Here is a 25,212-nt window from a genome sequence, read left to right as displayed (position 1 = left end):
CAGAAAGATGAAGTAAGTGTCCTCAAATCAAATAGCAGGTAAGTAGAAAAACCTTGTATTAAAACCAAGTTTCTGATTTCAAGCCAAGCAATGTTTTCCTATGCCATGATTCCTGTACACCGGCCTTATTTTTTAGGGGATGAAGACATTTTACATGTATTTTCTATTTTCCATATATATATATATATATATATATATATATATATATATATATACACATTACATATGTATACCTATATCTATAATTACCTTTTATAGAAGTTTGACAAACATTTAGGCAATTCAATCCCAGAACCCTCTAAACAAAGTAAGATACCTAGCACATTAAATAACATTAAATATTTATTTTCAGACTCATGCACTGTATAAATACTCTATAAATAATAAAAATGCTGTTTTTATTTCCCATATATAAATTGCTCTAAGTTAAGTCATATAACAAAAATAGAAGCCTTGAACCTAATTTGATAATATACTTACCTCAATAATTTCCTGTTTGAAATTTGCAGTGGTATGCCCTTCTGAAATGTGACACTAAGAACACTGCCCCTATTTCTCCATTTGACCTGGATGATTCTCTGAGGGAACATCAAAATCTGCTTAGAACATCACTGGAGAAGACACAGTGTCAACACTGCCTGAGGAATTCCTGAGCACAAATGTTGTGGGCCCTGTCTTATTCCTTCCTCAACTGTGACTCTTTATCCACCTAAGAGTCACGTCTGTAAGCAAACAGCCAGGCAAGAAAGTCTTCAGTGCACATCCAGGTTGGTGTTGCTCTGGGTGGCTGCATGCTCCTGCTTTCTGCCCTGTGTTTTGGAGGACTGTACATCATCCACTAGCCTAACCATAGTAGGACTCATCTGCCTAAGGACAGACAGACCCTCCTGCTTATTGATATACATGGTTTTGTGCATGCTATGGTAATTTAATTATTGAGATTTCACCATGAAGAAGTGGGACAACCTGGGCATGGATGGTGGCTGGAGCCTGCAATACTCTGGAGGCTGAAGCAGTAGGATTGCTTGAGCCCAGGAGTTCAATACCAGCTTGGGCAACATAGCAAGAGCCCATCTCAAAAAACAGGAAGAGGGCCAAGATCACTCTCAGTATCTAAAGAGTGGCAATCCTGCAGAGCTGCCAATGACCAGAAAGGTGTGTTCTTCAAACCAGGGCTAGGCTTGAGGGGAAAGTCCCCTATATGAGCAGCAAAGTTAGAATCTTCTCTTGGTTTATACTTAATGGGAAAACTATGAGATAAAAAGAAAGATGATCATTTGTTCATTCATTTATACAATATGTACAGAGCACTTGGATGTGCCAAGAGGAGATGCACAAGGAGATGGACAATAAAAATCAGGCAAGCCATCTGCCTGTTGTGCCTGCCCTTAAGAAGTTAGATCTGAACTTCTCAACCCAACCACACAATCAACTGCCTGGAGAGCTTTTAAAAAATCCTGATGCTTAGAACACTCCCCCAGAGATTTTTATTTTACCAGCCTGGGTGTTTCCCAGAGCTTTCCAGGTGCACCCAGCACTGATAATCCCTGAGCCAAAGCACAGATAGTAATGGGATGAGCTGGAACAGAAACTAAGAAGTAAAATATATTTGCAATCAGATAAAAATTCTACCCCTTTAAAGGTATTGGTATGCCAATTTTCTTTGGGTTTTCCCTTCGTGTTATTTAATAAAAGTCAACCTCAGCTATGCCTACAGAAACTAAGGAAAAAACATATCTAACCATGCTCAAAGCACCATTTTTTAAAATAGACTAAGGAGATAAGAGTGCAATTTTGTTACATGAATATATTGATTAGTGGTGAAGTTTGGGCTTTTGGTGTAGCCATCACCTGAATAGTAGATTGTACCCATAAATAATTTCTTACTTGGCACCCACTTCCTGCATTTCCACCCTTGTGAGTCTCCAATGTCTATTACCTCTCTCCTTGTGTCCATGCATACACATTATTTAGCTCCCATTTTTAAGTGAGAACATGTGGTATTTGACTTTCTGTTTCTGAGTTGTTTAACTTGATAATGGCCTCTAGTTCCATTCATGTTGCCACAAAAGACATGATTTCATTCATTTTTATGGCTGAGTATATGTATGTATGTATGTATGTATGTGTGTATATATATATATGTATACCATATTTTCTTTATACAATCATCTGTTGATGGATACTTAGGTTGATTCCGTATCTTTGATATCTTTGCTATTGTGAATAGTGCTGCAATAAACATATGAATGCAGGTATCTTTTTGTTATAATGATTTATTTTCCTTTAGGTAGACACCCAGTAGTGGGATTGCTAGATCTAATGGTAGTTCTAGTTTTAGTTATTTGAGAAATCAGGAGCCTGGCACACCTTCATCCTGTTCTGGTGGTGGCAGTGGTCATTAAAAGAAGATAACTTCAAGTAGAAGATAAACTTCAAGGGCTCAAGTTAGGACACACATCAAATACATCTGCTCCCCTTAGAAAGTTTCTTTTCAGCTCTTTAATATGCTCCTTCCTCGAGGACACCTTTATTGTTGTTTAAAGGCACTGAAGGCCATTTACGTACCTAAAAGGACATGACAAAAGGACTCTCTTTCACCCTCAGTAGCTCCTCTGTCCCCATCCCACACTCCAGCACTCACAAACAGAGCCCCATGCTTGGCCCAGTGGTGCTAAGGGATTATCGGTTGAAAAGGGTTTCTTTACTGGAGCACAGCTTTAGCCACCCCCACTGCAGTCTTCCCAGGAGGACTCAGACCCAGAGCAAGACACTCACTTTCTTCCCAAAAGAATTGACCCATCTTCCTCTCCAACCTCCTTTGTTCTTTGCCCTTCAATCACAGCACTCTGACACTTTAATGTCCTTCTTTATATTAAAGTCCTGCCCACTACCTAGCAGAGTACATAGTTCACAGAAGATAGGCAGCGAATGTTTGGGAAATAAATGAATCAAATTACATAAAATGTTTATCCTCCATACTGCCCACCTATTTATGGCCTTAACTGATACCTTCAGCTCCATTCCTACCAAAGCTGCTGTTTCCTCTTTTCCCAGGACAGGTGCATGTGACTGACAGATTCATGGGGAGAGACCTGCCCCTGTCTAAGGCAGGTACATGCAGGGGTGGTCATACCGGTTCTTTCTACCGATGGCCAACAGCTCCACTCAACTACCACTGTCCTATAGGCACAACAAAGAATGGCAAGATAAGAGAAGCTTTACAAGTTGTGCTTCTTGACATAAGTTATTTTTAGAGTAAAATAACTATTAATTATTAACTTGTATAGCATTACCTGATCAGGTGGTGAAATAATCTACTCTGAAGCATGAGTCGGATTGCAATTAAGGCTGTAGGGAACTTCATTCTAAATTCCCTGGTTGGAGAGTGATTAAAATCTCATCTACAGTATGGCAATAAACACATAATTTCATTTTTTATTCCCCCCAAAATGCAAAAATAAAATGGGAAGGCAGGAATAAGTGCACAAGAATGTTAGAAATAAATTCCATGGAGATAAAAATTAACAACTTCTGTCAGGCAACACAGGATGTGGATTCCATAGAGCTCTCCTGTCTAAATGCCAAACAGACTCATCATACTTGTCCAGAATAGAGATATTACATTCATAATTTCATTGTATTTCTTGAGCGCCACAGCAACACTTCTCTTAGTTTGAAAAAAAAAAATACAGCCAGGTATGGTGGCTCATGCCTATAATAGCAACAATTTGGGAATGTGAGGTGGGAGGATCCCTTGAGCCTAGGAGTTCAAGACCAGTCTGGTCACTGAGTGAAACCCCATCTCCTAAAAAAAAAAGTAAAATTCAGCCAGGCATGGTGGCACGTGGCTGTAGTCCCTGCTACTCAGGAGGCTGAAGTAAGAGGACTGATTGAGACCAGGAGGTTGAGGCTGCAGTGAGCTGTGTTTGCACCACTGCACTCCAGCCTGGGTGACAGAGTAAGACCTCATCTCAAAAAGAAAATAAGAGAAATATAATTTTTTAAAGGAATTAAGAGAAGGCATTTTACTTTTGTCTGCTCATTGCAGCAAATCCATCAGCTGTGACTATTTGGAATATGGAACAGCATTTTAGCCACAGGTTAAAGAAAGACAGTTCTACTTTGGCATTTACTTATATAAAGTTGTTCCTTGCTGAAAAGTACATGTGACACATGTGGCACAGAGTAAGTCTTCTACAAATGTTAGCTCCCTTGCCTTTTCTTACATTCATCTCATCTGCCCAGTAAAGGTCATTAGTGAGAGCTAAGATGCTAAACCTCTAAGGATGCTGAAGATGATGATGTGGAACAAGATTTTAAAAGAGGCACAGGAGTTACAGTAACTTACTCAAAGTCACATAGCAAGTCAGTGCTTTTGAAGAAAACACCAACCCTCTCCTAATCCCTAGCTAGTAACTGCATGGTTGTTTTACCAACAAGGTTTGTGGCTTCTTCCTAAGAACATTCAAGACCAAAGATAATGGTCAAAGAATAGTATCCAAGAATATATGTGTCTGGCTCTGACATAAGACCACAGAATGGTAATGTAGGTCTTAATAACTCACAATACAAATTGACCCTACCTAAGTAATTAAGTATCAAAAACATAATGCACTATACCCTCACCAGAAAATCATCATTCAGGGCCACTGAGTGTACTTATATGTTCATCCTCATACCTAAACGTATTCAGCTTTTAAATATAGATGAGATCAGAATTATTCAGATCAGCAAGATGGCCATCTGCTTTCAAGCATGCAGCTGCTAGCCTTTAAACAGCAACTTTCCATGATTCATAACTTATTCATCTCAGGATGCACTCAGACATCTGCTTTATCATCAGCCTAGCTTATTGTAGCATTTTGCTTTAAAGTTTTAATGTCTGCACAGGTAACATAGGGATCCAGTAAGTTGGTCTTTTTCCACAGAAAGAATCAACTGTTTAGCTCCCAGCTGATGATCCAATGTTGAGATCATCCACATGCAAATGTATATAAGATGTACATTAATAGTTATTCCTCTTTAAAACAACAATAACATCAGTAATAGCTTTCATTTAGCCTACCGTGGGCTAGGCAATTCATCTTTATTTTCACTACCTCTCTGGAAAACATATATTATGATCTTCATTTTTCAAATAGGCATATCAGCAAGCTTGGATAATTTACCCAATGCCACTAAATGTGAAAGTGACAGAAATTAGTTGTTTGAACCCTGACCTATGTGTCCCTAAACCCAAGCTTCTGCAACAACCAACTTTGTTTCATATTTGAATTGCTATGGAATAACTGAAATACTCATCAGTTTTATAGAGAACGAGAGACTATAACTAGCCCAATTCCATTGATTTTCACCTCAAGAAAGCTCATGCATGTGGCACTTAGTTAACATAAATGCTTTCAAAACTACAAAGCATGGTGTGAATTTATTAGGTCTTCTTATTCTTCTAGACAAGTTTTGGTGATCCTGGCTGTCTATTCTTTTACTCTCCATCCCTGACAGCAGCATCCAGGAGTACATGAAGAATCTAGGAACTGTGCAAGGACAGCGTCCATTTCTCTGCAAGAGAGAAGAGCATCTTATATCCTCTAACTCTGAAGAAAAGGTGCTGGACATACAGAAGATTCTTTCTAAAGAGACCAGTTTTATCAAGTGCACATATTTTTTGTCCCTAACTCTATTATGCAAATTGTTTGTTGCCTCCTATTTAATAACTGTGTTGCATACGGAAAAAAAGTGGCCCAACTTTCAAATCCTGGTTCTGCAAACTAAAATAGGTCAGGCATTTAGAGCCTCACTTTTATCATCTGAAAGGAAAAATATAAATAATGGCACCTTTTGCTCTATGTCTTTTTAAAAAATGATATATAAAAGACAACTGAATGACATGAAAAAATTAAGAGCACATTGTGTAAACAGTCACATCAAAAAATAATATGCATGTCAGGATAAAATTTTTGTTACAAAAAGAGAAAGATATATTCATACAGACAAAGGATAGGAAATTATATTCAACACATTAATAATGATTAGTTGAATGATACTGTGAGTGATTTTTATGTTTTAATTTGGTTAATTATGCTTTCTAAAATTTCTGAAACTACAACAACAAAAATTTTCAAATGATGAAATATAATTCAATTTTAAATGGTAATAAGAAAACAGAAAATATAGTAATTAGAGAAGAAAGACATGTAGGCAGTCAGTAGCCAACTTAAACCACCTTTAAAACTGTATGCAGTTGATTTAAAAAGCAAGATTTAAAAAAAAAAACCGGTGTTGACTATAATGCAAAAGGTAGTTTAAAAGTAAAAATGAAAGAAAATAATTCAAAGTTGATTCCTGTTATTCGCAGTAGTTATTTTCTATAAAGTTACTGCAAACACTTAATTAGATCATATGAAACCATTGCTCTTAGGAAAAATCAGGGTTAGTTTCCCATGAGCCTCTATCACAATATTTTTTACAATTGAGCAATAAATACACAACCTTGTTTAATGTATGTTTCTGTTTAAAGATACCTTACTTAACATATGCTGTTGATTCATTAACATTGATTTCACAACCAATAGTACTATAACTCACGGCTGAACAAGCTGACCTAACACATGTATTTTCTCCATAAGGCACATCACAGCCTTCTTGTGCTTGGAAACACTATAGAGCACTTCAGCACTACATTCAAGAGTCATTTTAAACAGTGAAATCGCTAACAAAAAACACAAAAATATGAAACACATGGCACTAATAGAACACAAAAAGAACATTTGTTCATAGTATCAGAGCTGGAACAAAGAGAGAGTGTTCAACCTTAGCTGGGAATGTGTTAGGTGGCTCAATTTTTTTGCCACTCTGCACATGCCCCACAATGACAGCAAAAGTGCTGCACTGATTTGGGAATTACAAATAAATGTTAGGGAGTAGGCAAATTTGCAAATATGATATTCACAAATAATGAGGATCCACAATATCATTCAAACACTAACCAAAAGAAAGCCGGTCCTAGTCAACATAGTACTAGAAGTCCTAGCTAGAACAATCAGGCAAAATAAATAAATAAAAGACAACAAATAGGAGGAAAGTAAGTCAAACTCTGTCTGTTTGCAGACAATATGATTCTATCCCTAGAAAATCCCACTGTCTCTGCCCAAATGCTCCTAGTTCTGATAAACAACTTCAGCAAAGTTCAGGATACAAAATCTATGTATGAAAACCAGTAGCATCTCTATACACCAATAACCTCGAAGCTGAGAGCCAAATTGAGAATGCAATCCCATTCATAATAGACACAAAAAAGAATAAAATACCTAGGAATACAGCTAACCAGGGAGGTAAAAGATCTCTACAACAAGAATTACAAAACACTGCCCAAGGAAATCAGAGGTGATACAAACAAATGGAAAAACATTCCATGCTCAAGAATAGGAAGAACCAATATTGTTAAAATGGCCTTATTGCCCAAAGCAATTTACAGATTCAATGCTACTCCTATCAAACTACCAATGACATTCTTCACAGAATTAGAAAAAACTATTTTAAAACTCATATGGAACCAAAAAATGGTCCTGAATAGCCAAGGTAATCCTCAACAAAAAGAACAAAGCAGGAGGCATCACATTACTCAACTTCAAACTATACTACAAGGCTGCAAGAAACCAAAGCAGCATGACACTGGTACCAAAACAGACACATAGACCAATGGAACAGAATAGAGAGCCCAGAAATATTACTGCACACCTACCACCACCTGATCTTCAACAAAGTTGACAAGAACAAGCAGTGAGGAAAGGACTTTCTATTCAATAAATGGTGCTGGGATAGTTGCCTAGCCATATGTGGAAGATTGAAACTAGACCCTTTCCTTGCATTATATAAAAAATCAACTCAAAATGGATTAAAGATTTAAATGTAAAACTTAAAACTATAAAAACCCTAGAAAATAACCTTGGAAATACCATTTGGGACATAGGCCCTGGCAAAGATTTCATGAAGAAGATGCCAAAAGCAATTGCGACAAAAACAAAAATTGACAAATATGACCTAATTAAACTAAAGAGCTTTTGCACAGCAAAAGAATCTATCAACATAGTAAACAGACAACCTACAAAATAGGAGAAAAATATTTATGAACTATGCATCCAACAAAGGTCTAATATCCAGAATCTACAAGGAACTTAAACAAATTCACAAGCAAAAAATAAACAACCCCATTAAAAAGTGGGCAAAGGACATGAACAGACACTTTTCGGAAGAAGACATACATGTAGCCAATAGGCATATAAAAAATGCTCAACATCACTAATCACTAGAGAAATGAAAATTAAAACAACAATGAGATACCATCTCACAACAATCAGAGTGACTATTCTTAAAAAGACAAAAATAACAGATGCTGGTGAGGTTTCAGAGGAAACGGAATGCTCATACACTCCTGGTAGGAATGTAAATTAGTTCAGCCATTGTGGAAAGCAGTTTGGTGATTTCTCAAAGAACTTATTTGACCCAGCAATCCTATTAATGGGTATATACCCAAAGAAATATAAATCATTCTACCATAAAGACACATGCAGGTGTATGTTTATCACAGCACTATTCACAGTAGCTAAGACATGGAATCAACCTAAATGCCCATCAACAGTAGACTGGATAAGCAAAATGTGGTATATACACACCATGGAATACTACACAACCATAAAAATTAGTGTCATCATGTCCTTTGCAGCAACATGGATGCAGCTGGAGCTGCAGGAGCTGGAGCTCCATAGATACATGGATGGAGCTGGAGGCCATTATCATAAGCAAACTAACACAGGAACAGAAAACCAAATACTGCATGTTCTCAGTTATAAGTAGGAGCTAAATATCGAGTACACATGGACACAAAGAAGGGAACAACAGACACCAGGGCCTACTTGAGGGTAGAGAGTGGGAGGAGGGAGAGTATAAAAACTGCTTATCAAGTACTATGATTATTACCTGGATGGCAAAATAATCCGTACACCAAACCCTTGTGAAATGCAGTTTACCTATGTAACAAACCTGAACATGTACTCCTGGACCTAAAATAAAAGTTGAAAAAAAGCACTGTATTTATTATCAGTCTAAATAACCTTGAGAGTGAGATTACTAGAAATAAAGAGGGACACTCTCTAACAATAAAATGGCCAATTCACCAAGAAGACATAACAATCTCAAGTGTACATGCATCTAATGAGAGAGCTTCAAAATACATAAAGCTAAAAGTGGTAAACCAAAATGAGGAATGGAAAAATCCTCAATATTTTCTAGAGGCATTAGTACTCCTCTCCTAGTAATTAATAGGCCAAGTAGGCTGAATATCAGTAAGGATATAAAAGAAGTAAACAACACCTTCAACTCACTGTGTCAAAATGGCATTTATAGAGCATTCCACCTGAAAGAGTAAAATATACATTGTTTTAAAGTGCATGTAAAACATTCACCAAGATAGACCACATTCTGGCTTATAAACATACTTTACCAAATTTAAAACAACTGAAACAATTGCGAGTTTATTATCCAATCATAATAGAATGAAACTAGAAATCAATAACAAAAATATATCCAGAGAATTCCCAAATAATTGGAGGCTAAACAATACACTTCTAAATAATCCATGGGACAATAAGGAAGTTTCAAGGGAAATTAGAAAATATTTTGAAATGAATGAAAATGAAAATACAACATCAAAATTTTTAGAATACTCTAAAGCAATGCTTAGCTGGAAATTTATAGCATTAAATGCTTGTTTTAGAAAACATAATGATCTAATATAAACAATATAAGTTTTGTCTTAAGTCAAGAAAAACAAGAGCAAAACAAAGTCAAAGCAAGAAGAAAAAAGGAAATAATAAAGAGCAGGAATCAACAAAATTGAAAACAGGAAAAACAATAAATAAATCAATGAAACTAGAAGATGTATCTTTGAAATGATTTTAAAAACTAATAAACCTGTAGCCAAGCAGACAAGGAAAACCAGATAAGACACAAATTACTAATATTCAGAATGAAAGGGAAATGTCTTTGTCCATTTTTCTGCTGCTATAACATAATACCTACAGACTTGGCAATTTACAAAGAACATAAGTTTATTTGGCTTATGGTTCTGGATGGTGGGAAGCCCAAAATCATGGCACTGGCATCTGGTGAGGATCATCCCATGGAGGGAAGGTGGAAGGCAGAAGCACGTATATGAGACAGAGACAAATGGAGCCAAACTTATTCTTTTGTCAGAGCCCACTCCTGCAATAACTAACCGACTCCTACAATAATGGCATTAACCCATTCATGAGGACAGAAACTTCACAACTTAATTACCTATTAAAGGTCCCCCCTCTTAATGTGGTTGTTAAAATGGCAGTTAAATTTAAACATGAGTTTTGGAGGGACATCCAAACTACCGGATCCCACCCCAGCCCCTCAAAACTCATGTTCTTCTCACAATGCAAAGTATATTCATTTTATCCCAATAGTCCCAAAAGTTTTAATTTATTCCAGCATCAATTCAAAAGTTCAAAGTCCAGTGTCTCATCTAAATCAAAGATGGCTGAGATTCAAGGCGTGATTTACCCTGAGGCAAATTCCCTCTAGCTGTGAACCTGTGAAATCAAAACAAGTTACCTATTTCTAAAATACAATGGTGGGACATGCATAGGATAGGCATTCCCATTCCAAAAGGGAGAAATAGGCCAGAAAAAAGGGTTAACTGACCCCCATGTGAGTCCAAAACCCAACAGAAAACAACATTGAATGTTAAAGCCGAAGAATAATATTCTTTGACTCAATGTCCTGAATCCTAGGCACCCTGGGACAGGAGTTGGGCCTCAAGGCTTTGGACAACCTTTCCCTCATGGTTTTGGTGGGCTCAGTTCGTGCTTCAGCTCTCTTGGGTTGAAGTCTTTTGCCTGCATCTTTCCCAGGATGGCATTTTATGCTGGTAACCCTACAGTTCTGTGGTCTCAGGGGTGGCCTCACTTCTATGGATCCACTTGGCATTGCCCTACTGAGGAATTCTGTGGCAGCTCCACCCATTGCCAAGTTTCTTCCTGGGCACCAAGGTTGATTATTGTTAGGGACAAACTGCCCCCAAAAAGCTTCTTGGTACTGCTGACACTTCCCCTAAACCTCGCCGTGCTGCCCACCCCTCCCCATTATGCTTTGCAACTCTTCTCTGTGCCACCCACCCTTCCCCCTGAGCCCCTTTACATTTCTAAGCTCTTATCTAGGTGCCGCAGTGAAGCCAGCAGACTTTACCTATCAGGCCTTGCTGCAAAAAGCAAACCCTAATTACAAGCCATCCGGACTGAACAGGGGGATGTCATGGGAAGCATAAACAAATTTTACCTACACCCTCCTGTAAATTCTAACATAAATGTCACAAAGTGATATGTGGCAAAATTAACCAGCAAACAACTCCGGGATGTGGCCATACCAAAGAACTCCCCCAAACTCCCCTTCCCAATATAAACCCCTCATTTTGTAAGCTCAGAGCTCCTTCTCTGACTGTTAAGAGGGCAGCCAGCAGGTTAATAAAGGCTTGCCTGAACTTGGGTCCCCTCTCTCTCTTGTCCTTTCTCTCTCAGCTGACCTTATAATTATGACTTTCTTTGAAATCTAGGTGGAAAAAGGCATGCCTTCACAGCTTTTGTATTCTTGCACTCGCAGAATTAGCATCATGTAGATGCCACCAAGGCTTACAGCTTGTACCTTTTAGAGCAGCAGGTAGAGCTACACCTGAGCCCATTTGAGCCATGGCTGGAGCAGCCAAGGAGAGTTATGCTGAAATGTAGGGAGCAGAGACCCAAGACAACTCTGTGTAGCAAGCCTGTGGAGGGCACCTCATCCCCATCCCTCAAAACCATTCTGCCCTCTTAAAGCTCTGAGCCAGGGATAAGATGGGCAACCTAGAAGATCTTTGAAATGCCTTTGTAATCTTTCTCCCATTGTCTTTATGAAGAGCAACTGGCATCCTTCTATCCATTGTAATCTCTCTAGCAAACGATGACTTGGCCACAGCATTCTGCCCTCAGCATTCTCTAACAAACACACTTTTTCTCACTTTTTATATAGCCAGGCTCTTAATTTTTCAAATTTTTCTGCTCTGCTTCCATTTTAATTATAAATTTTGTCTTTAAGTCATTCCTTTCCTCTTACATCTCACTGTATGCTATTAAAAGTAACCATGCCAGATATCCTAACTCATCACTCTTAAATTCTGCATTCTGTAAAGCCCTCAGGCATGGACACAATTCAGTCCATGTCCTTGCTACTTTATAACAAGGATGGCCTTTACTCCAATTTTCAACTCCTTGTTCTTCATTTTCATCTGAGGCCTTATCCTTTACCATCCATATTTCTACCAACATTCTGGTCACAACCATTTAAATAATCTCTGAGGAATTTCAGACGTTTCCTACAGCTCTCTTTTTTTTTCTGAGCCCCCGCAAGAATCACCTTTAATGCTCTGTTCACAGCAATACAGACTTTTCTAGTCTGCTCCTCCAAATTCTTCCCGCTCCTACTCATTACTCAGTTCAAGGTTGTTTCCATATTTTCAGGTATTTTTATAGCAACAGTCCAACTTCTCAATATCAATTTTCTGTCTTAGTTCATTTTGTGTCACCATACCAAAATACAACAGACTTAGTGATTTATGCAGAAAAGAAATTTATTTGGCTCATGATTCTGGATGCCAGGAAGTCCAAGAGTATGGTGCTCACATTTGGCAAGGGTCACCCCATGGTGGAAGGCAAAAGCAAGCATGTGAGACATAGAGAGTAATGGGGCTGAAATCATCCTTTTATCAACAGCTCACTTCTGCGATAACTAATTACTCACTCTTGCAATAGTGGTATTAATCCACTCATGAGGGGAGAATCCTCATAACCCAATCACCTCTTAAAGGTCCACTTCTTAATATTGTTATAATGGCAACTAAATTTCAACATGAGTTTTGCAGGGGCTATTACTACAGAACCCATGTACATTAAATAGAAAAGAGAATATTACAAACAACTGTATTCATGAAAATTCGACAAATTAAATGAAATAGGCAAATTTACTAAAAAACTACTGATATTCACTCAAGATAAACAAAATAAACCTATATCTATTAAAAATTGAATTTGTAGTTAGTGACCTCCCTATGAACAAAACTCCATAACCATATGATTTTACTGGTGAAGGAAACATTTAAAAAAGAAATTATATAATCGGTCTTATACAAGCAGAAAAAATTGAAAAATTCACGTCATTTTCTAATACTAGCCCAATCTGTTTGTGCTATTATAACAAAAATACCATAGACTGGGTAGCTCAAACTTTAGACATTTATTTTACACAGCTCTAGAGGCTAGGAAGTCCAAGATCAAGGTGCCAGCCAGTTCAGTTCCTGGTGTGTGGCTCTCTTCCTAACTTGCATATGAATGCCTTCTTCCTGTATTCCCATATGGCAGAGAAAGAGATAATATCTCTCATGTCTCTTTCTATAAAGTTACTAGTTCCATTTATGAGGGTTCCACCCCCATGACCTCATCTAACCCTAATTATCTTCCAAAGGCCCTACTGCAAATACCATCACACTAGAGGTTAGGGTTTCAATATGTAAATTGGTGATGAGGGAACATTTGAAAATATTCAACATCTATTGATGATAAAATCTCTCAGCAAACTAGAAATAGAAGGAAACTTCTCTAACCTAAGAAAAAGTATCCACAACAAAACAAAACTGCAGCTAATATCATACTTAATGGTAAAAGACTGAATGCTTTCCCCTAAGATTGTAAACAAGGCAAGAATGTCTTCTTATTACTCCTATTTAATATTGTATAAGAAGCACCAGTCTGTACAAAAAGGCATAAAATGAGAAAAGAAGAAATAAAACTTTTTTCAAAGTACCTGCCTACATTTAAAAATCCTAGGGAATCTACAACTTGTCTCTTACAACTAATAAGAGAGTGAAGCAAGAACATAGAAAACAAGGTCAACATGCGAAACTGAACCATACCTAGTATAAACCAGCAATGAATGTGTGGACATCAAATTGTTTTTAAATTACATGTACAATAGCTCCCCCTAAAAGATACACTTATGTATAATATAGCTAAATATGCAAGATCTGTATGCTGAAAGCTACAAAATTCTGATGAAATAAAGAAGAGGTAAATAAACTAAGAGACATATCTGTTTATGAATTGGGGCTCAACATAGTTAAGAGGTTCATTCTCCACACACTGATCCATAGATTTCAGGAGATTCCATCTAAATTTAGGCAGGATTTTATGTAGATATAGGCAACCTGACTCTAAAATTTAGATGGAAAGGTAAAGGAATTACAGTAGCCAAAATAATGTTGAAAAAAAAAGTTGGAGGATTTACACTGTTTGGTTTTAAGACTTACTGCCGGTTAAGTATCACTTATCCAAAATGCTCAGGGCAAGAAGTGTTTTAGATTTTGGATTTTTTTCAGATTTTGGAATCTTTGCATATAGATAATGAGGTATCTTGTGAATGGGACTCACATCTAAATAAAAAATTCATTCCTATTTCATATATATCTTATGCACATAGCCTATGCACATATATTTCTTATACACATCTATTTCATATACATCTTATACACATAGAAGGTAACTTTAAATGATATTTTAAATAATTTTGTGCGTGAAACAAAGTTTGTGTTAAGTATGTGTGGAGTTTTCCATTTGTGGCATCATGTCAGTGCTCAAAAAAGTTTCAGATTCTGGAGTATTTTGGATTTCAGATTTTTGGATTAGGCATGCTCCACCTGTATAAAACTATAGTGATAAAGACAGTGTGGTCTTAATGAAAGGACACACATATAGATTAATTCAACAGACTAAAATGTTTAAAAATAGATGCTCATAAATACAGTCAATTAGGTTTTGTTGTTTGTTTTTAGAAAAAGGATCCTGTTCTATCTCCCAGTCTGGAGTGTAGTGGCTCAATCGTAGCTCAAAAAGGATCCTCCCACATCATTCTCCCTAGTAGCTGGAACTACAGGCATGTTCAACCACACACAGCTAATTTTTCTTCTCTTTCTTTTTCTTTCTTTCTTTTCTTTTCCTTTCCTTTCCTTTCCCTTTCTTTCTTTCTCTTTCTTTCTTTCTTTTTCTTTCTTTCTTTCTTTCTTTCTCTTTCTTTCTTCCTTCCTTCCTTCCTTCCTTCCTTCCTTCCTTCCTTTCTTTTTCTGGTAGGGACAAGGACTATGTTCTAAAATTTCCCTGGCCTCAAACAACTCTCCTGCCTTGGCCTCCCAAAGTGCTGGGGTTACAGAAGGTGCTGTCTATGAGAAAGTGGGCCCTCTCCACACATCGAATCTGCCAGCATCTTGGACTTGGACTTCCAGCCTCCAGAACTGTGACAAATAAATTTCTATCATTTATAAGCCATTCTGTCTATGGTATTTGGTTGAAGCAGTCCTAGTGGTCTAAAACTTGGTATGATTTCTTTTGTACAACAGTCTGAAAAGGCAAATCCATGGGTATAGAAAAGAGATCAGTGGTCACCAGAGGTTGGCGGGGTGAGGGGGAAGGGGGAATGATTTGACTACAAAGGAGTAGCACAAGAGAAAAACTAGTTGCAATGAAACTGTTTTGTGGTCATTACATGAATCTATACATATGTTGAACCTCATATAACTCTATGCCAAAAAAGCCAATTTTACTGTATGTTAATTTTTAAAATAATACATAAATAGAAGTTGAAAGACTATGCTAACAGAAAAGAATTTATTGTGTTGGCACATTGTAAACCTCACAGTTAAGACAGTCAGATACATAATTTATTTATTTATCAATGTGTCAGGAATTTGTTAAGAGGCTTATGTAAATGAATAAAAGTTATAAATACCTTGCAATAAATATTTTCTTATATGTATTTGGAAGTTCTTTCTAGAAATATTGGTGCGAAATATTTTTCAGATGAAGCTTAGATGTCAAGAGACTGGCTGTCTTTTTGCTTACAATTACACCATTTTTATTCCTCCATGAAATCCTTGTTATCATAACTTGCCTAATTTTTATGCAAGAAAAGAAATATTTTTATGTTAGCAATTCACCTGACTTGAAGGCAATCCAAGCAAATCAAGTATATATTAGGCCTGTCCACAAGAAAGATAGACTAATCCCTGAATTATATATTAATCATGAAAGAAAGTAGGGAATGGCCCAGGGATAAGGTAACTTCTGCCCTCACTTTCCACCTCACACTCTGTTTCTTATTAGCTCTTCCTCAAGGAAGAAGGAATTTAGGAAAAGAAACCTGATTGTTCAGAGTCTGGAATTCTTTGGGTGAAACCATGGTACTGAAAAGCCATTTGAATTTGTGAATATTCCCTCTTTCTCTTCCTGGAATTAGGCCAAGAAATATCCTGACATTCTCTTGCGTACTTTGTCACTTTTAATACCAATGGTCAGTGGTCTTTCTTCCTTGTTCCTCTTTGACTTTGTCTACAAATTAGTAATAATTCCTTGATATTTCCCCACAAAACCAAGAGCACTGTATTAGAAGTACAGAACTCCTCCCAGAAATGTTTTTCCTCCTGAATGTAAGATATTGCTATAGCCACAGCCCAAATAACCTGGACCAGTTTAGTATTATGGGACAAATATATTTCTCCATATTGGTTGTGTCACCCCCCTTCCTTTGGCCCTGGTAGTATGCTTCTTAGCTTTCTCATATTGCTTTTGAAATTTTCTACTTTCAGTTTATGGGGGTGGGAGGAGGAGGAATAAAGCAATTTAGGAAAAGGAAGCAAGAGGCCTCATTTTAGTCTTTAGCCTAAGTCATGTAGCCTAGCTTAGTTTAACTTCTATTTAGGTATATATGGTACTCACACAGAAATTAATATACATGTATACTTTATACCTCATTTGACTGTTAATAATTTTGTATAGTTCCTTTAGACAGAAGCATAAATAAATGATGGGCTTCAAGTAATTAAATCCTTAAAAAATTAGTAGTCATGCCCCTTATCTTTAAGGGGTTTGAAAACTGGCATGCACAAAATTAAAACCCTCCTAAATTACAGTCTACTAATAATAAGGGAAAGAGGAAAAAATAGAATTGAACTGTCTGCCTCATGCAAACTGAAAAACAACCCAAATACCCTGTCCAACTTAAGCTGTATTCTTTACAATTTATAGACTAACTGAAACAAGAAAATGTAAGAATATGTTATGGCAAATAAGACTAAATCCTAAATAGGGTTAATAAAGTCTCATTCTAATTCCCCCTCATTCCATTGTACTTCTGGACTAGAACTTGTTCTACAAATATCTGTCGCTCTTCACCTTTACCTTTAAGGTGAAGAGCTAGGAGAATCATTCAAAGAGAGACCAGTCAGCTGAGGCAAGTTCAGAACTGTACCTCAGGGTTCTTGCCCTCCTGTGCTAAAACCCAAAAAAGCTACAATGTGTTTTGAAGGGCACAGTACCCACTGACCCAATTTTATGAATAGCTCCTTGTTAATTTATTGTTATATTCATCTTGGCTTATATAACACCCTTTTAATAATTTTGGAGTGATCTTAGCACATGACCCTGTTTCTTCCCTTTCTGAGTGTTAGGTTAGCTTGGAAGAAAGGGGTGGGAGTGTATTTCCTTTAACTAGTACAAAACATCTGGATTCCCAGATTATTATAGAGATTTAGAAAAGCAATAGGCAAGAAATGAGGTTGCAGTGCTGAAAATCTGGCGGAGTTCAAAAGCAATTCATTGTTCTGCTTTTCTTTCAGAATAATACACATGACTATACGAATTAGAAAACAAATGATCCATAGATGAGAAGGTAAGTTGACACAGTATTTTTAGCACCCTGTTCTTATTGTCCCAAATGCTTATGATTTTTCAAGAGAACCCCAAAATTGAAGAAGTAATGCAAAAAAAAAGTTTCTCCAGAGGTTTCTGTATCTATCCTATCCAGGTCAATTTATGCCATCTCTGACAGTTATGAATAACTTCTGCTTTCCATACAGAACAAAACACTAATACAAAACTTGAAAGTAAAATGGAAAAGTAAAGTCCTGCCCAAATTGTGGGCTCTTTAAACCAAGCCAGTCTACTCCAGAAATTCCCCACTGTTCATTATACTGGCCATCACTCACGATCTTGCTTTTAGAAAATGCCTAGTTAACATCACCCAACAACCCTAACTCTTGGACAGCACCATATCCCTCCCCTCCTTGGAATGGAAAGGATATGCTGAGTCTCTGGCTACATCCGACCTTGGACCAAAAATCATCTATCCCTGAAGCCAGTGAGACATTTTGTCAGGAAGAAAGGTTGTGGGAGAAAAAGACAGAATGCGAGGTCAGAAAACTCCATTAGGCACTAGCAAGATTATCTGGAACCAGCCTCCCTGGGGATGGTAGAGTAGGAATGATATTCCTTAACTCTCAGGGTAATTAGGAGATCAAATGAGATAGCAGCATGAAACTGCTTCGTAAAGTGTTAAGTGCTGTATAAATGCAGCAAAGAGCTGTTTTCCAACTTCCTTGCTCCAGTGTTGATTGAATGTCCTTCATTATATGGAACAATTTCCTCCCTTGAGTTATTTAGGATGGGCATGGGAAGAGCTCCTGGGCATTCCTGTAAGGCGTTCCTCTAAAAACCACTGCCTGTGGTAAAGCCAGAGCCTACAGAAACTCATCCCTCCCTCCCCAGCTAGCATTCTGAGGGGGAGGGGGAGGGGACTGACTTGCTCTTCTCAAGTTTTGCTAATTGAATTTTTTGAAGAAAAGACTCAATTCTTCCCTTTAAAAAAATGCGTTATGCCTTTTCTCCTCAGCCATCTGAAGCCCAGGACCACAGCAAATGCATGCCAATCTTTCAAGTTAAAGACCCCAGGAACAAAGCTAGAGAGTTCTAGGCCCTTCCAGCCTTCCCCGCTCCCTGTTTTCCACAGCAGTCTTTAACGAAATCAGATCCTAAAATGTGTGAGAGAGAAATACTTTGGATCTACCCCTAGAGACAGCGTCGGACGTTCACAATGACCACGCTTTTCCCCGCTTCGTCGATTAGCCTGGCCTCCCTTGCTCCAGTGGGGCGGACTCAAATGCACACGCACGCACACGCCGCCAAGCCGGTCAACCGCAGACAAATCTGACTCTTCGCCAACTAGTAGCCACGAAGAGCAGAAAAGGGACCAAGGTCCTTCACCGCCTGCTCCAAAAAGACGCTGCAACCTCCAGCGGCGCCGCAGTAGCTGCCTCTGTGTTGCAGCCTCCGGTCGGAGTTTCAGGTCTAATTCCTTAAGGAGTACCGCTCCTCTGCCCTTCGTCCCACTCCCCTTGGCTTCGCCCACTTCGCCTCCTTCTCCTCAGGAGGCCAGGAGGACCCGGGTCACTTTGCCAATTCTGCGGAGGGGGAAGTAGCAGTGAAGGAGATTCCCACGCAAGTAGCCCGAAGCCCACTACTCTTTGCCCCACCTCTCCACTCTCTCGCCAGTGTAGGTGCCGGTGCTGCTGGGGAAAGTCCCAGTTCTTAAGGCGCCTGAGCTCGGATGGGGTGTGGAGGAGCCAGGTGGGATGAGAAGCAGTGGGACGAGGGCGAGGAAGGGCTGGAGATTGTTAGAGGACAGATGGAGCGGGACTGGGGAGAGGGGCGAAGGCGACGCGCCGAGGCACACCTCTGCCCCCTGAGCACAGACAGTAACTCCAAAACGCGCAGATGGGCCCTAAGGTAAAGAGGCCTTTTCTCCCTCTCCTCTCCGCCCTCTACCCCGCTCCCCTCATAGACACTTGGTGAAAAAGCAAGGTGTGGTGTACCTGGAGCGAACACCATGATTTCCTCCAGCCGCTACGCCCCTAGATTAAGAGAGAAAGACAGGCAGACGGAGGATGGGAAGAAGGCCGGACTTGGCGGAGTCCGGTGCAGGAGGGCGCGTTGGGCGGGCTGCGGGCGGGACGGTCAGCACCCCGGACAGCTCCCGCCACTAGATCCTGGGGCCGTAGCTCCAGCCGCCGCGGCGCGCTCTGCCTCCACAATGCACCGCTGCGCCCGCGGCCACAGCGGCGGCGGGAGGAGGAGAGTGAATCCCCGCTCAGTCCATCCCTCATTCCTGTGCCAGCTCGGCGGCGTACACTGCTGCTTAGGGAGCAAAGCACTTCCACCGCTTTCACGCGACGAAGAAGGACGGAAGAGCTAGAGAGAGAAAGGTAAACTTCCCGGCAGGGGACAGCTAATTGCTTTTAATTACCTGCTGTGGCTCTCCTCCGTGGATATTGGACTGACATTTAAGATAGATTTGTCAAAAAAAAAAAAAAAACTGTAAGAGCTTTCTTTACTCTCGAGGATGACTGAGTTCTCCGAGTTGGGCTGGCTCGAATAGAGGGGCTGGTCTGTCAAGTTAATAGGTCCTGGAGGTCCGTGAGTCCTCTCTCGCGAGTCCCAGTCCTCTGCTAACGTCAGGAAGAGAGCAAGAGGGAAGGACAGAGTGACTATGGAGCGCTCAAGGAGGGCGCCACTATCAGGTTCCGCTCCCAGGTGGCAAATCCGGCACTGAAAACTCCTAAGCTTGAAGGTCCTCCAGGTCATCACTTTAGAAAAAGCAAGGCCAGCCAGGGCACAGGAAAGATAACTCATACTCCCTTTACAAGGATGAGCCAACAGAGCCCCCTGCAAGTGTGAGAACAGCCCTGAGATCATCAAGAAATATCAGTTCTTCCCCTATCCTCACCCAGCTGAAAACTGTGTCTGCATCCCCCGCTCATACACCCAGTTCTACCTTAAAGGTACTGGGACTGCCTTATGCTCACTTCATCCTCCTAATCATTGCTCATTTTAGGTATCTATTCCCTAATAATGTTTGTGCAGTGTGAACAGCCCACACTAGATGTCACCCAGCTTGAAACAGGTCCATGTGGGTTACAAACCCAAAGCTAAAGCCACCCAGAATCCTCCAGCCTCTCCCCTATTTTTCCAGCTAAATAAGGTTTTCCAAGAACAAAGGTAATCAAGGTCATCTCCAGTGTTTTATGGGGTTTCTTCACTTGCAACTATCCCTGGAAAATGTAACTATTCTGAAAATTAAGTATTTCCTAATAATTGGTTGATGGCAATAAGTTCTACAGTCTTTTGGCAAATATAAAGCAACCAAATAGCCTGACTGGCACTGTTTTTTTTTCAAAGCCATCCGATAGGTTGAAAATGCAAATAGTTTTACAGCTTTTGAACTACAGTTTGCATGGAGGCATATGGGCAGCCTCAACATAATACAATCAGTACTGCTCTTAGCACCTGGCTCAACACAGGCTTGAACATATGGGGCCTACCCCAGCAGCAACAAGATGCAAGTCAGCTGATGGGCAGAATGAAACGTGTGCACGACAGGATGGAGTTCTCCCATTTTGCCAAGTTTCTCCAATGATGCTTCACTCTGTCTTCTTTTCTTCATCCCACAGGAAGTGTAAAACAGTATTTAAAATAATTTTGGAATGAAAGGTGTTTTTCTTTTAACACACTCAAAAGGGCTCTCTTTTACAGCCCTTATGTTTAAATGGGCTTTCATCTCCCAATACATAAACAGTTACCCATGATTAAGTTGAAGGAAAAGCAATACAGTATAGGAACAACAACAACAAAAGACTTGAGAATCAGTTAGACTGAGACCCAGGCACCACATTCTCACCATTTACTAGATGCATAACTTAAATAGTTACTTAACCTGTCCTGTCTCATCTGCAATATAAGGATTAAGGTATCTTGAAGGTTTGTTGTAAGGATTAGCTGTGAGATGGATTAATGGATTAATTAAGAGAGAGCACAGCCTCAATTAAACTCACTCCAGGAAATCACTGGCACCCTGGGAGTAGAGTACACCCTATGGGAAAGCAAACAAAATATGTTAGATCAGTGCTTCTCAAACATCAATGTGCGTAAGAATCCTATGGAGATCTTGTTAAAATAAAGGTTATGATTCAGCAGTGATATGGTTTGGCTGTGTCCCCATGAAATCTCAACTTGAATTGTATCTCCCAGAATTCCCACATGTTGTAGGAGGAACCCAGTATGAGGCAAATGAATCATGGGGGCCAGTCTTTCCCAAGCTAATCTCGTGAGAGTAAATAAGTCTCATGAGATACGATGGTTTATCAGTATCAGAGGTTTCCGCTTTTGCTTCTCTCTCATTTTCCCTTGCCGCTGCCATGTAAGAAGAGCCTTTTGCCTCTAGCCCTGATTCTGAGGCCTCCCCAGCCATATGGAACTGTAAGTCCAATTAAACCTTATTTTGTTCCCAGTTTCAGGCATGTCTTTATCAGCAGCATGAAAACAAACTAATACAAGCAGTTAGGTCCTGAGATTCTGAATTTCCAACAAGTTCCGTGGTAATGTCCATGCTGCTGGTCTATGGAGTAAACTTGGACAGCAAGGTATTAGAGGCATCACCTTTTAAAAAGAAGGAAATTACTTGTATCTTTCCCAACATCAGAGCTTATCTTTTTGAGTTTTAAACAAAGAAGGAACCCAGATGGATTCCCGTAGACTACCAAGATAAACAGTCGCCAAGATGGTAATAGAAAGAAAGCATGCCGAAAATGGTCCTAGGGCTCCTTGGGCTATTTGATTAGCAATAGGAGGTAGTAAGAATCCAGCTCAACAGGTCAAGAACAGAGAAAAAAAAACAACTGTTCTCACCTCCATCCTCAGCTCTTTTCTGCCCTTCATCCTCCAATCATCTCTTCATTTTTTTCTACCCAACACCACTAGCCAGAGGACAATATATTCCCAATCCAATTTTTGTGTGCATATATTTTAGTCAGAACCATTGTTTTATTTCCAATAAAACCAAGGCATTTCAATGATTTTTCTATTTTACAGTTTCATTTATTTCACCAGTAAATGTTACAGTCAACAATACTATCTCCAATGTTTACTACTACTTGGGTTATTATTCTGTTAGCTTTATTGAAACACCCCAATAATGCTACTAGATTTTTTTTTTTTTGAGACAAGGTCTCATTCTGTTGCCCAGGCTAGAGTGCAGTGGTGCCATCTCAGCTCACTGCAACCTCCGCCTCCTAGGCTCAAGAGATCCTCCCACCTCAGCCACCCAAGTAGCTGAGATTACAAGTGCACACCACCATGCCCAGCTAATTTTAGCATTTTTTAGAGGTGGGCTTTTGCCATGTGTCCCAGGATGGTCTTGAACTTCTGAGCTCAAGCCATCCACCTGCCTCAGCCTCCCAAAGTGCTGGGATTACAAGTGTGAGCCACTGCCCCAGGCCTTAGATTTTTTCTTATGTCTTTACATCTTAATATAAATGATCAATTTAACAATAGAATGCCTGATAGGAAAATGAAAGCCTCCTTTTATTCTGCTAGGATAAGAACCAGATTCTCTTTGATAGACCATTTATCCAGTCTTACCCCACAATGAGGTTCTCAATAATATTTTGCTCTCTGTTTTAACACCTCCACTCAGAATGACTCACTCTCTACTCAAACAGTCCACTGCATTTGAAGATAGCCATTTGTCAGAGAGTCAGCTACCACCACCATGTACCCCATTCTGACTTTCAGCACTGTCATTTCTAGTCAATTATGGGAATAGTGATAGGAAGCAAGATAGTAAACAAACAGTTGGGGCTTCCACCAGATGCTTAACAGGGTGCTGAATGAATGAGAAAGCACAGGAGGAAAAAGTTTCCTGTGGAACCAATGATTTTACTTGGAAATTTGGGAAAATTTTTAATTAAAAAGTGAGCATGGATACATTATAAAATAGAATAAAAATGTATGTGATATATAAACATTAATTTGGAGACACTAAAGAAATCACCACAGGGAGATTAGAGCTATAACTCTCAGATTTCCCCAAGTCTGTATCCATTCACTCTAACATTCATTTATTATACTCTCTCTTTTGAGCTTCAGCAAATAAAAAATGTTGAAAACACATCCCGAAACATTCCAATTGCCCCAGTTATTTGTAACATACATACCTTGACTCCAGCCATTCCCTGAGTCTTTCCACTCTATGCTTATTTTAAATAGATCATTCAATCCACTAAATTTAAAAATAATTTTAGCAACCCTAAGGAAGTTGAAATAGGTTTAAAAGAGGCATTTTTGTTATAAAGCATTAAACTATAATTGTTTCCAAAATGTTTTGGCTTATAGGTTTCAATGATTACAGAAATAAAATGATCGAAAATAACTATTTTCTTTTTCTAAAAGCTGCTGAAAGATGTTGAATTGCGCCTAAGGAGGACACAGAAGTGAAGTAAAACAGAAATATAAAAAAAGAATGAGAGAATGTGGTATACAGAGAGATGGAAATAGAAAAACTGAATAAGGAAGAAGACATTGAAAAACTAATCTTTGTGCTATTCAATCTATAAAGACTTAAAGAAAGTGAGGTAAAAATATATATAGAGAGGGAAATGGCATGAACAGAAAATAAAAACAAAGATAGAAGGTGGGATATAGAGGAATGGGGAATAAAAATAATAACTTACTACATTAAAAAATAGAAAATATTAAAGCATATTGCAGGCTTGAAGAATAGGACAATGTCTCTGTAGGTTTGCATTTTATGAAGCAGTTTATGAGTCCTGCTGGATGCTTTAAAAGAGAATATAAAAGAGCTATATTTTCTGAAAGCAAAACATCAGCAAAACTTTCTTATTGAAAAAAATTTCATTAGAATAGTTAATATTTTGTATTATGTTTATACAAAATGAATATTTTCTTGAAAAAAAAGCCTTTGAAGACCTTTTTCACTACCAAAGAGCTATGTACCCATGTTCATTTCCATAGAAAAGTTTTTCCCAAATCACCAAATGATATTATTTATTCTATTAGATGACAGGAGATGGAAGATTAGTTGAAGACAACATTGAAAATAAAACCTATTTGGTTAGTTTATAAGGAGAAGCATAAAGCCTTCAACTAACTTAGCTTTCAACTCATATTCAAAATTGTGAATACACATTATAAAACTTTATCCAATAAATTCTGAATGTACAAATCTATCTGTTTATAGCTTCCACATTAAGTCAATTTAAGAAGAAACAATGGATAAAAGTGAAAGAGAAAAATGGAAAGAAAAGAAGTGAAGTTAAAAGATGGAAAAGGAATAAGGAAAGGAGAATGAAAAGAGGCAGGAAACAGAAAGAGAAGGAAGAGCATTCATAAGGGAGAAACATACAAAAGACAGAAAAGATGCATA

General features: G+C 38.7%; 1 protein-coding gene across 2 annotated transcripts in view; it reads right to left on the bottom strand.

The window, feature by feature from the left end:
• AKAIN1 (A-kinase anchor inhibitor 1) overlaps positions 1–20,481 on the bottom strand; it is a 54,893-nt gene extending 34,412 nt beyond the window's left edge. Inside the window, exon 1 of one of the 2 annotated variants that reach the window (XM_009252259.4) lies at positions 20,239–20,481. In XM_009252259.4, the coding sequence (XP_009250534.1) occupies positions 20,239–20,275 (37 nt within the window). In that variant the 5' untranslated portion in view covers positions 20,276–20,481. Of the gene's footprint in view, positions 1–19,807; positions 20,028–20,238 lie in introns of those variants that run through there. The other variant, XM_002828062.6, reaches the window with a different exon arrangement.
• Positions 20,482–25,212: the final 4,731 nt, after the last annotated feature.

The sequence above is a fragment of the Pongo abelii genome, chromosome 17, assembly GCF_028885655.2.
Source record: "Pongo abelii isolate AG06213 chromosome 17, NHGRI_mPonAbe1-v2.0_pri, whole genome shotgun sequence".
NCBI lineage: Eukaryota > Metazoa > Chordata > Mammalia > Primates > Hominidae > Pongo > Pongo abelii.
The sequence above is the reverse complement of the archived record's forward strand: the minus strand, read 5'-3'. Positions and strand labels throughout refer to the sequence as shown.